The sequence below is a fragment of the Diaporthe citri genome (assembly GCF_014595645.1).
Source record: "Diaporthe citri strain NFHF-8-4 chromosome Unknown scaffold_6, whole genome shotgun sequence".
In the NCBI taxonomy this organism is placed as follows: domain Eukaryota; kingdom Fungi; phylum Ascomycota; class Sordariomycetes; order Diaporthales; family Diaporthaceae; genus Diaporthe; species Diaporthe citri.
This window is the reverse complement of record NW_025064851.1, coordinates 2,188,475-2,201,114: the sequence shown is the minus strand read 5'-3', so window position 1 is coordinate 2,201,114 and position 12,640 is coordinate 2,188,475. Positions and strand designations below refer to the sequence as shown.

General features: G+C 22.3%; 1 protein-coding gene across 1 annotated transcript; it reads left to right on the top strand.

Annotated features, from left to right (window-relative positions):
• Window positions 1-650: 650 nt before the first annotated feature.
• Window positions 651-2,232, top strand: INS49_012618 (uncharacterized protein; the record flags this gene model as incomplete). The annotated part of the gene is made up of 7 exons (XM_043173321.1): window positions 651-788; window positions 846-945; window positions 1,018-1,108; window positions 1,178-1,261; window positions 1,322-1,788; window positions 1,853-1,918; window positions 1,985-2,232. 7 exons carry the CDS (start codon window positions 651-653, stop codon window positions 2,230-2,232), a joined length of 1,194 nt encoding a protein of 397 aa, XP_043022618.1.
• Window positions 2,233-12,640: the final 10,408 nt, after the last annotated feature.

Sequence of the window (12,640 nt, the reverse complement as noted above, 5' to 3'; positions counted from 1 at the left end):
GGCTAGTCGGATGGTTTGTCGGTTCCTGGCATTGGAGTCAGACATGCCTACAGTTTCTATTAGGTTTCAAAACACCTCACCCACGCAGCATGACCCGGGGCTCGAGGCCTTGGGTGAATACGGCCAGCTTCATCCATTGGGCAATGCCATCCTGCGGAGGCCATGCTATGCCTGGACAGCTGGCAGACCACTGACGCATGTCATCTCCATCATGATGTGCAACTACAGTACTATCTCGATGCCCCGCACTTCAACGGCCTTGACGCTACCGGGCTCGGTATCTCCAAGGAAGTGCCACTCGTGCCAATGGACGGGACTCCGGTACGGCCAGCTCTTTGCCCGGCAGCTTGGGCAATCCATGGGATCCCCTTGCCGCATTACTACGTCGACTGACTAGTCGATTGGTCTGGCCACATGAATTGGCGATGCTGAATGGTCAGCGGTCAGCCTGGAAAGCATGGTGGTGATAAGCTACCGGGACAAAGGTGCTCCATCTTGACCGCAAGTACGCGGGCATTGGAATGTGAGGGCAAGCTTGATCATAGCTCCAGCACAATAAAGCCAGGCCCAAACCCCAGCTTTCCAAGATATTCTTCCGCAGCTCATATCGTGATCTCCTTGCTTGACCAACTTCCCTCATCCGTTTCAAAATGCTGTCCAAGACCTCACTTGCTCTGATTGGGGCTGCCGTGGTGGCTGCACACAGCAGCCATGGCCCTCAGAGTCCGATCTCGGGACCCCATCAGTCTCTCTGGTACAATACTATACCCGGCGATGGAGGCACACAGGTACGTCATGCAAGGGAGCATAGACCCGAACATCTGGTACTAATTGCTTTCCCACAGGCCGACTCTGTCTTCTCCGGCATCTCGACCTTCGGGCGTCTGCCATATGCCCAATGCCTGTCCCCTCAGAGCGATGCGAAATATGACATCGCCTTCATTGGTATGCCACCCACGTTACAGCCTTCCTAAAGCCGTCAAGTGGAGCATTGGCTAACCAGCTACCACTCCGAAGGTGCCCCTTTCGATACCGGTACTTCATACCGCCCAGGAGCACGTTTCGGCCCATCTGGCATCAGGCAGGGGTCACGAAGGTTGAACCTCTAGTATGTGTTGCCCGTTTCAGCCAGGACAGTGACATAACAGTTTTTGTATCTGACCAGAGTCGGCTTCAGCGGAGGATACAATGTTCCCCTCGACACGAACCCGTTTAGCAGCTGGGCCTCTGTGCTCGATTGCGGCGATATTCCCGTGACTTCGTGTGTAGCATCTTTATTCCCGGTGTCCTACTCCTTTGTATTAACAGACGTGTGTCACAGGTATGACAACACATGGGCTCTTCACCAGATCGAAGAGGGTCATTACAGTATCCTCTCCCGCGACCCAGCCACCGACGCTGACAAGTTCGGCCCGGCAAAGAAGGGTAAGACCCTGCCCAGGGTGATCACGCTCGGCGGAGACCACACCATCACGCTGCCCCTGCTGCGGTCTATCAACAGGGCCTACGGGCCTGTGTCTGTCATCCACTTCGACTCCCACCTCGACACCTGGCGCCCCAAGGTCTTTGGTGGCTCGCCGTCTGAGGTCGCCAGCATCAACCACGGCACCTACTTCTACCACGCTGCCCAGGAGGGCCTGCTGAAGAACGACTCGAACATCCACGCCGGCATCCGGACAACACTTAGTGGGCCCTCGGACTACGACAATGATGGCTACTGCGGCTTCCAGATCGTTGAGGCCCGTGAAATTGACACCATTGGCATTGATGGGATCATCAAGAAAATCAGTGCGTTCAACAATACCCTGTCATAACTCCGTCATGTCCATCACGGGCTACTGACATCGTGTAGGGGAGAGAGTCGGGACCAAGAACCCCGTGTATCTGAGTATTGACATCGATACTCTGGATCCTGCTTGTAAGTCTGACTTCTTCCCTGTCACAAATAGTGAATCGTGTGATCACTAACGCTCTGGGAATGCAGTCGCCCCTGCCACGGGCACCCCAGAGACTGGCGGTTGGTCTACGCGCGAGCTCCGGACCATCCTGCGCGGTCTCGACGGCATCAACCTCATTGCTGCTGACATCGTCGAGGTTGCCCCCGCATACGACACGAATGCTGAGCACACGACCATGGCTGCCGCCGATGCTCTGTACGAGGTCATGTCGATCATGGTGAAGAAGGGACCCCTGAGTAAGACTGTGGAACAGGGCAAGGAGCCGGAGTTGTAGATATGGAGTGTGGGCAAGGGACCATGAAGTTGAAGCTTGACGTTGGTACATAGGTGGCTGGAGTTGTGTAAGGAAAAGTTGGCGTTCCTCGTGACGGTAGTGGGAGAAACAAGCAGGTGACGGGATGGATGTATCCATTGTTGTGACGCGAAGGTTCGGCTTCCCTTCAAGAGGCCTGGCTACTGCTAAAAGTTGTCTCTAGACCTGGACTAGCCCATAAAATCCATGGTATGTGGCAATCGAAAGACTGTATTGCCGTGCAATCTACCAGTCACTCGACTTCTCGTGCATGTGTTGGCTTTCATGATTGAGGCGATGTGGAGACGAGCAGCTGGAATTGAACAGGATTGAGAGGCCTGTGGTATAGTGGGATGCAAAAAGTCTGGCCCATAGTTGCAAACCCACTCATAAAAAAGCATTACACATAAACAAACCCTTTAAATAAAAACTTCTTTCCTATAATAATTATAGCCTTTGAAAAACATTCTTTTTTATTAAAAATATCTGCAAACTATAATATTTCTTATAAAGTTAATTTAATTTAAAAAAGTATTATTCTTATTATTATAAATTATAATAAATTTATATATTATATTATAATAAATATATATATATTAATATTAACATTATTTAAAATAATCTTTATATTAAAATAATAATAAAAGCATAATATAATAATAAGAAATAATTAATTTATAATTAAGTTTGCTTAAGAAAAAAAATAAAAAAAAAGAATTATTAAAAGTATAAAGTAAAGTAATTTTAAAGATTAATTAAGTTAATAAGATAAGTTAATTAAATAAGCTTAAAGGGCCCTTATGCATAATTAACCCCACGGCCTTAATATTATTACTTATTATAAAAAATTATATTTAAAAAAGTAATTATTTAAAATAAATAATAATAATAATAATAATCTATTCACGCTATTCTAAGCTATTACTAGCTAAAAACCATTTAATATATAGTTCTTTTGCTAATTCACCCATAAGGAAAAACCATGCTAAATAGCTAGAAAAAACCCCTATGCCGCAACCTTTTTGCAATAACGCAGCTACCTATCCACGCTACATTAAGTAATATAAGCACTATACCTATACTTAAAAATCCTTAAAAAGGGAAATTTTTCCTTTTACCTTATAACCTTTTTATAAGGTTTTTAACTTATTTATTTATTATTTCTTAAATAAAAAGGTAATAAAAAATTATTTATATAAGTAATATAATTTAAGCTAAGGAGTATAAATAGCTGTAACCCTTTATTTTTTTTTTTAATAATATATTATTTCTTAAATAAGTTTTTAATTATTAATAACTTTATAAAGTACCTAAGTATTTTATAGCGGCATTATAATCCCTTTATAGCTTTTCCTTAATATTTTTTAGCTTTATATCTTTATTATTATTTTTATAATTTCTTTATAACCTTTATTATATTAAATAATATTAAAAATATAGCTAAGGCCTTAAATTAATTTTTTTATTTTTACTTTATAACCTTTAGCAACTTTATTAAGTTTTTTAATAAAATTAATAATAATAATAATAATTTTTAAATAGTTTTAATATTTTTTTAAAAGCATTATTATATTAATATTATAACCCTTAAGAAATTTAGCTTTAAGGGCATTACCTTAATTATTATAAAAAGCATTATTAATAACTTTATTATAACCTTTTTAAAGGCCTTTAAGGTAATATTTATAAATATAATTAAGCTTAATTATATTTTAATTAATGTTTAAATCTTTAAAATATTAAAATAAATTCTTAATAAGTTTATTATAATTATTAGCTATTTTCTAGCTATTATTATTACTTAAGGTTATATTTTAAATAATATTTATTTTTATTATACTTATATTAAGGGTTATATTAATTATAATTACTTTATTATAACTTTTTATATTTAAGCTATAAGTATATTTTTATAATCTTATTATATTCTTTTTATAATCTTATTATTAATTATTTAAGTAAAAGGAAAAGTAAAAGGTTGTTATTAATATTATAAGGAAAATTATTAAGGAAATTATATTATTATAAAATTTTTTTAATACTTTTTTATAATTTATTGCTAACTTCTTTATAAATTTATATTAAAGCCCTTACTTTTAAAATTAATGCAGCTTTTTTTAATATTATTTATACTTTATGCTTAACCTTTAAAACTAAAAGCTTTAATAATATTATTAATATTATAACCTTTATAAGTATTTTTTATTTTATCTTTATAACTTTAACTAATATTTATAGCTAAATAATTACTATTATTCTTTCCTTAATAAATATTTATATATAGTTAGTAAGTTTAAATTTAGCAAAATAAAGCTTATAATTATTAAAATATTTTAAGCTATTATTTATAAGCCCTTTATAATCTTTAAGAATATTAATAAATTAAACCTTTAGGAGGTTCTTAATGCTATTAAGGAAGTTTATAATAAGATTGTAAAAAACTATATTTTTCTTAATTATATTTATTATAAGTTATACCTTTTTAATAACTTATATTAAGTTTATAATAAGTTTATTTATATTAAGAATAATAGCAATATTTTTAAAACTTTTAATATAAAGTTTTTAATTCTTATTATTACTTATTTAAATAAGGTTATTAGCATAATTAAAAATAAATAGCTAAATATTTATTATATCTTTTTTATAACCCTTTTAAGCATATTTTTATAAATTCTTATAATAATATTAACTTAATATATTAAGCTAATTAAATAATTTCCTTTATAAGCTTTGCCTTAGGTTTAGCATAACCTTAAATTAATATCTTTATAATCTTTAATTTAAAATTATTATATCTTTCTTTTCTTTTTATCTTTTAATATTTCCCTATATACTTAGTAATTTTACTGTAATTTTACTTTTAAGCAATAACTTATTAATAAAGGCTTATAATAAATATTAAGTACCTTTTATTAAGCTATATGCCTTAATTATGCTTTCTTAAAAAAGATTGCTATAAGGCTTTAAAATTTAAAAACCCTTTTTATTAATTAATAGTTAATTTGCTATTGCTTTAAGGCTAGCCCTTTTTAAAAGTTCCTTTTCCTTTTCTACTTTACCTTAAAGGGGTTAATTAAGATTTTAATGCTTATATTTTTATTTCTTTAAGTAATTTACTTATATAAGCAATATTCTTATAGCTTATTAAGGCTAAAAAGCTAATATATTACCCTTAAAGCCCTTTTAAAATTATTAATAACTTTATATAAATCTTAATTACTTTTAATTTCTAAAAATATAATATAAAGTTAAGATAAGAATCTTAAGTAATTAATTATTAAATAATATATTATTTTATATTCCTTATATTTATATTTAAGCATATTAACTTTATTAACCTTAGCTTAAAAAAGAAATGCCTTTAATTTAATTACTTTTATATATATTTAAGTTAATAAAGATGCCTTTACCTTAATTAATAATTATTTTAATAATCTTATAATAAAGTTAAATATTAAAAAGTTCGCTATGCATAATATCCTTATAAAGTAATTACCTTAAGCTTAAAATTACTCCTTTTATTAAACCTATTAATTTTTAATTATAGCATCTTATAAGCTTAATTAATTTCCTTGCTATTTTTAAATCTTTTAACTTTAACTATAATTAATTATCTTTATATATTCTTAAAAATATTTTTATTAACCTTTTCTTATTTATTATAATTATTCTTAAATTTTTACTTAAGTCCTTTAAATAATAATTAATATTAAGGATTGCAAAAGCCTTTATTTAAATATAGCTATTTACTTATTTAAATAAAAGTTAAATAGGGAAATCTATATTTTAATTTTAAGGTTGTAAATAGCTATTTACTTATAAATACTTATAATTACTTTAATATATTTATTTTAAGTTTCTTAAAGATATTATATTAACCCTTTAAGTTTCCTTTCTTATAACATTATCTTATGCTATATTAATATATTATAAATTAATACATTATAAATATAAGTAATATAAACTTATTATATATAATTAAAGCTATATCTTTATATTTTTATAGCAATCTTAATAAAGGCATATATTTAAGTTACTATTTTTATCTTAATATTAATAATATATATAAATTATTAAAGCTTTTAATTTAGCTATATTTCTAAGAATTATATTAATTTTATTAAAAATAAAAGGTTATTTAAGAGCATAATAAGTTTATAAAAAAGTTATTATTAATAAGTAAAATATATTAACTTACTTTTTATTATATTAAATATTATCCCCCTTTTTTATGCTTATATATTATATATTATTTAAGCTTCTTTAAGTATTTTATAAGTTTATTATAATATCTTATTAAAGGTAAAAAGGTTTATATTATTAGCAAATCTTATTATTATTAATACTTAAATGCTATAAAGTCTTTAATAAAATAATGTAATATAAATAATAAAAAGTATAAAAAATAAGGGGAATTCTTAAAATACTTTAGCTTAAACTTTATAAAAGTTTAATGTATTATTATTAAAGCTTATTTATAATAACTTTTTAAATAAGTAAGATTAAATTATTTATTATATTTATTTTAAAACTTAATAATTCTTTAATATATTTATTAATACTTAATAATATATCTTATTAAAAGCCTTTAATATATTAAGCTATAAAAATAAGGCTATTTTATAATATTATTAAATATTTAAGATAAGGTTAATAACTATTCTTATAATAAGCTTTATATTGCAATTTTTTTAATTTTTTATTTATCTTTTAAGAAGTATCTTAGCGTTTTTAATAAAGGCTATAAGTTGCCTTGCAAAGATTATCTTTATTATTTTTCTTAAGCTACTTAAAAAGGTAATAAATTTTTAACTCTTAATTTATAAATTCTTAATAATTATTTTTCTTAACTTTTATAATATAATTATTATTCCCTTTTTAAAAGTTTTTAAAAAGTATTTAATTTTAAAGCTACCTTAAATAAGGGTTGCTATAAATTTATAAATAAGCTTCTTATAAGCTTTAAAGAATTAAATGCTTAAAAGATCTTTATTAAATGCTTTATTATTACTTATTTTATAAAGAACTTTATATATATCTTAAAGGCTTATATTAATTTCTCTTATATTTATAATTTAAGTTACCTTAAGGTTTATTAAAGAGTTATTAAAAGGCATTATAATTATAATTTATAAAAAGAATCTTTAAGCTAAAATATTTATCTTCCCCTTATAATTTATAATATAATAACTATTATTATTAATTAATAAAAGGATCTTTGCTAGCTTAAATAAGTAGTGGCTATATATTTATGCTTACTTTTTTAATAATTATAAGAGATTTTGCTTTATAATTACTTTAATTATAATATTTCTTTATATTTATACCTTAGTAATTTAAATTACTTTCTTTTTCTTTATTATTACTTACTTAAGTTTATTATAATAAAGCTAAGACTTATAAAATTATTATTATCTTTTTACTTTTTATATTATTTATATTACTTTTTAAACTTTATTAATTTATTATATTACCTTTTTACTTATATTTTAAGCTATAATTTAATATAAAAAGGTAATAAGCTTATTTTATTTAGCTTTGCATTAAGCTATAAAGCTAATATTTATTAAGTATTAAAATCCTTTTATTATTTTAATAAGCATTATATACTTAATCTTTTTTTAATTATATCTTTAAGGGCCTTTACCCTTTTCTTATTAATATTAATAAGAGATCTTTATTATTTAAGGGAGATAATTTAATTTTATAAGGTTTAAAGAGTTTATAAACTATATTATAACCTTCTTTAAAACCTATATATAATTTATAATAAAGTTCCTTTTAACTTATATCTTTTTTTATATTTATATAAGTTTTATAATTAATATTAAAAAACTTAAATTGTATTTTATTATAAGTTTAAAAAGTAATTTTACTTTTTTTAAATTTTTATTATACTTATTTTATAAAAAAAAGTATAAGTTTATATTGCTTATAAAAACTTTTTTTTTAGCTTAAAGGTATTTATAAAAGGGTGTAAATTAAGGTATTTTACTCTTTATTGCATTATTATTATAAGATATAAATAAAGTAAAATAATATATTATAATTACCTTTTAAAGAGTAATACTAGCTTAATTTATCCTTATGTTAGCCCTTTAAGTTTCCTTTAATATTTATTTTAAAATATATAATGCAACTTTGCTTTCTTCTTATTATATTATATAGTATTATTCCCTCTTAAGGTAATATAAAGCCTTTGCATTTCCTTTAAGACTTATTTCCTAAGTTATAATAATATTAAAGCGCTTTATATAATAATATATTTTTATTATATTCCTATATTTTATTTATTAATTTTATATAATAACTTTTAATATTAAATAAGGGGTATAATAATAACTTTTAAATTTTATTATATTATTTAAATAGTTTTATTATTAAGGCGTTAAGTAGTTGCTTAAAGTATATTATAAATATTTTAATTCCTTAAGTTAAGTGCTTAGTGTTTGCAGCTTTACTTATTAGGAATGATTAAAGAAAAGGTAGGCTTAGCTTAGTTAAATGCATTAAAGAATATATTTCTTTGCATTAACCTTTTAATACTTATAAAAGTTGCAATTTTACTTTAATATGCAAGCTTTATGTAATATATTTATTTATTTACTTTTAAGCATTATTTTTATTTATAAAATATATATTATATTTTTTATAGTTAATGCATTTTTATATTATATTATTAGTATAAATAAGGTATATTACTTTCTTATTAAAATGCTTTTTTTTAATATAATAATTATATTTTAATAATGCCTTGCAAAACTTTACTTTATATCTTTATTTATAATAATTAAAGCATTATTATAGCTTAATGCTACTTTTAAAGAGCTTGCAATTAAATATATATCCTTTTTATAATGCCTTAAGATTATATAACCTTTTAATATTATTTAGCTATTTTATTTTAATAATTATATAATAAATTTATATTATAATAGCATTATGCTAAAAGAAAATGTAAATTCTTATTATTGCTATCTTATTTATTTACTTTAAGTATTTCTTAAAAACCTTAATTAAGTTTTTCTTTATAAGGGCTATAAGGATTTCCTTAAGAATAATTATATAGGTTTTTTAAAATATCTTAGCTTTCTTTTTAATAGCTTATAATCATTTTATATTTTATAAATATTAATTTCTTTCTTTACTTATTTTAAATATTAATAAATAAGCGCTATTTTTATATACCCTTGCTATAATTACTTTATAAGTTTACTTTATATATATATTAGTTACTTAAATTATCTTTAATAAACTTTATTTTTAAAGTTTAATAAATTAATATTTAACCTTAATTATAATTTATCTTTAATATTTAATTAAGATAAGTTTTATTAAAAAGGTAGTTAATAAGCTATTAAGGCCTTTTTTTAAGATTATTATATATTTAAGGTTGCTATTTTAATTGCTAATAAAAATTACTTAAATAACTTTAATAACTTCTTTTTATAAATTAGCTTATATAATTAATTTATTAAGGCATTATTAGCGGGTGCAGGGAATTACGTAAGAAATGGTACCGCGCTAAATTCCGGCTAGCTATAAAAAGCTAGCTTTTACGCTTATTTTAAACATTCTTTTAAGAAATTAACTCTTTTCTTTTCTTATATATTTAATGCTTTAATTAAGCTTTTCTTATTTTTAAGAATTTTTAAAATATTTATTTTTTCTTTTTCTTTAATTCCCTTTTATTTTTATCTTTCCTTTTTATTATATTAAAGCTTCTTTTTAAGTTATTTTTAAAAGGGTTTAGTAAAACTTATTTCTTATTATTTAAGTAGCTTATTTTTATTAATAATTTAGCTTAAGTATAATTTTAATCTTATATATTTTTAATTAATAATAAAAAAAATAAAAAATTAGCTATAAGTTAATTATTTATTAATTTTATTTCTTTTTATTTTTATATTAAATATTGCTAAATTATTTTATATATTAACTTAAAGCTTTAATTAAAGCTTATATTTATTTTTAACTTATTATAAAGAAAAGTTAAATATAATTAAACTTATAATAATATTATAAATACCTTAAGATTATTTTTTAATCTTAAAGTATTTTTTATATTTTTAATATTTAAATAAAATATTATTTTAATTTTATATTAATATATTATTAAGCTTTAAACTTATTTTAAGTTTCTTATTAAAGATTATGCTTAAAATATAATAATAATATAAACTTAAAATTAAAATAATAAATTTAAACTTTATAAATATTATTTAATATTAATTAAAGATATTTTAAATTCTTAATTAATATTTGCTATTATTATTATAATCTTAAACTTAAAATAAAGAAAGTTATAATATAAAATTAAAATGCTTATTTTATTTATTTATAAGTTTAATAAATAGCATTATATTATATATTTTTATATTAATTAAATTATATAATAAATTTAAATTTAAAGTATAATTTTATTTAAGCTTTAATTAAACTTAAATTTAATTTATTAAGGATTTAATATAATATTAATAAATAAAGTATTAAATATAAATTTAAGAAGCTTTTTTTATTATAACTTTATAATTTTTATTTCTTAATAAAATATTCTTTTATTAAGTTTATTTTATTTATTATATTTATTAATACTTTTATATTTTAAATTTTAATTTAAATATTTTATAATAATATTAAAAATAAATTCTTTAAAAATAATTGCTTTAATTAAAGATATTATTGCTTTTAAGTTTTTTTATTTTATTATTATTTTAATAAAAATTATTATAATATATATATTATATTTTTAAGCTTAAAGTCCTTTTAAACTTATTTTTATTTTAAAAGTACCTTAAAATCTTAAAAATTATTTATTCTTTTTTACTTAAAGCTAAGAAAGGAATTTTAAAAAACTTATTAAAAAAAAAAGAAAATTTAATTTTATTTATTATTAATTAAAGTATTAATCTTGCTTTAATTAAACCTTATAATTTATTATTAATAATAAATTAAAGACTTAAATTAATATTTTAAAAGTTTTATTTTTTATTAATATAATAATTTTATTATAAATAGCTTTATTTATAATTTATAATTTAAATATTTTAAAATTTAATAAAATTAATATTATTAAAGTTTTAAATAGCTTTAAAATTATTACTTATTAATTTTCTTACTTAAATAATTAAATCTTAAAATTACTTAAATAATATTATATTATTTTAAATTTAATAAAAATAATTAAAAGCATTATTATTAAATAATTTATTTAAAGAAATTAAAAGAAAAAGCTTTTTACCTTTTATAAGTTTAATAATTAAACTTATTATATAAATTTAATTATAATTATTAAAAATATTATTTATAATAATTCTTATAATAACTTAAAAATATAAAAAGAAAAGATTATAAAATATAATTAAAAATTTAATAATATAAATAATATCTTTTTTATTATAACTTAGCCCTTTTATAAAGCGCTTTTATTATATTTAAAAAAGTAATTAATAAAAAAAGGAATTACTTATAAATTAATAAGAAATATTCTTTAATTAAACTTTAAATATATCTTATTAAAAATTATTAATTAAAAACTTAAGTATTTTAAGTAAAATAAATATTTATTTATATAAAATAATTTTAATTAAAATTTATTTAATTTAAAAAGGCTAAATTTTTTTTAAAAAAATTAAAATAATTTTAATTTTTTAAATTACCTTTAAAATAAAAACTTATAAGCTTAATAATTTTTATTTAAATTTAATTATATTAATATTATTAAAAAATATAATTAAGATTTATAAAATATAAATAAATTTATTAAAAAATTTATAAAATTAAAACTTAATTTAATTAAGTTTAAAGATAAATTTAAATTATTTTAATAAAATATTAAAACTTTTTTTTATAATAAATAATAAAGTAATTTTAAAATAATTAAGTTAAAGATTATAAATTTTATTTAATAGCTTTTAATAAAACTTAATTAAAGTAATTTTAATAATAATAAAGTATAAATTATAATTTTAATATTTTTTTTAAAAAGAATAAATTGCTTAAAGTTTATTATAGCTATACTTTTTAAAATTATAATATATATTAATATAATAAGCTTAAATAACTTTTTTTAAATAATTTATTAATAGCTTTTAAGCTAAAAAAGTTATTAATATTTCTTAACTTATTTAAAAATATTTAAGCTAATCTTTTAAAATATTTAAATTTTATTTATATTTAATTATATTATAATTAAAATAATTATAATTTAAAAAGATATATTTATAATTAATTAAAGTTCTTATTTAAGAAAAAAAATTTAATTTATTTTATATAATTAAATATTATAAGCTTATTAAGGTAAATTCTTTATTTAAAAAAAAGGCTTTATTAAAAGCCTTAAAAGTAATTTAAAAGCTTAATAATTAAAAGAAAGTTAACTTAATTT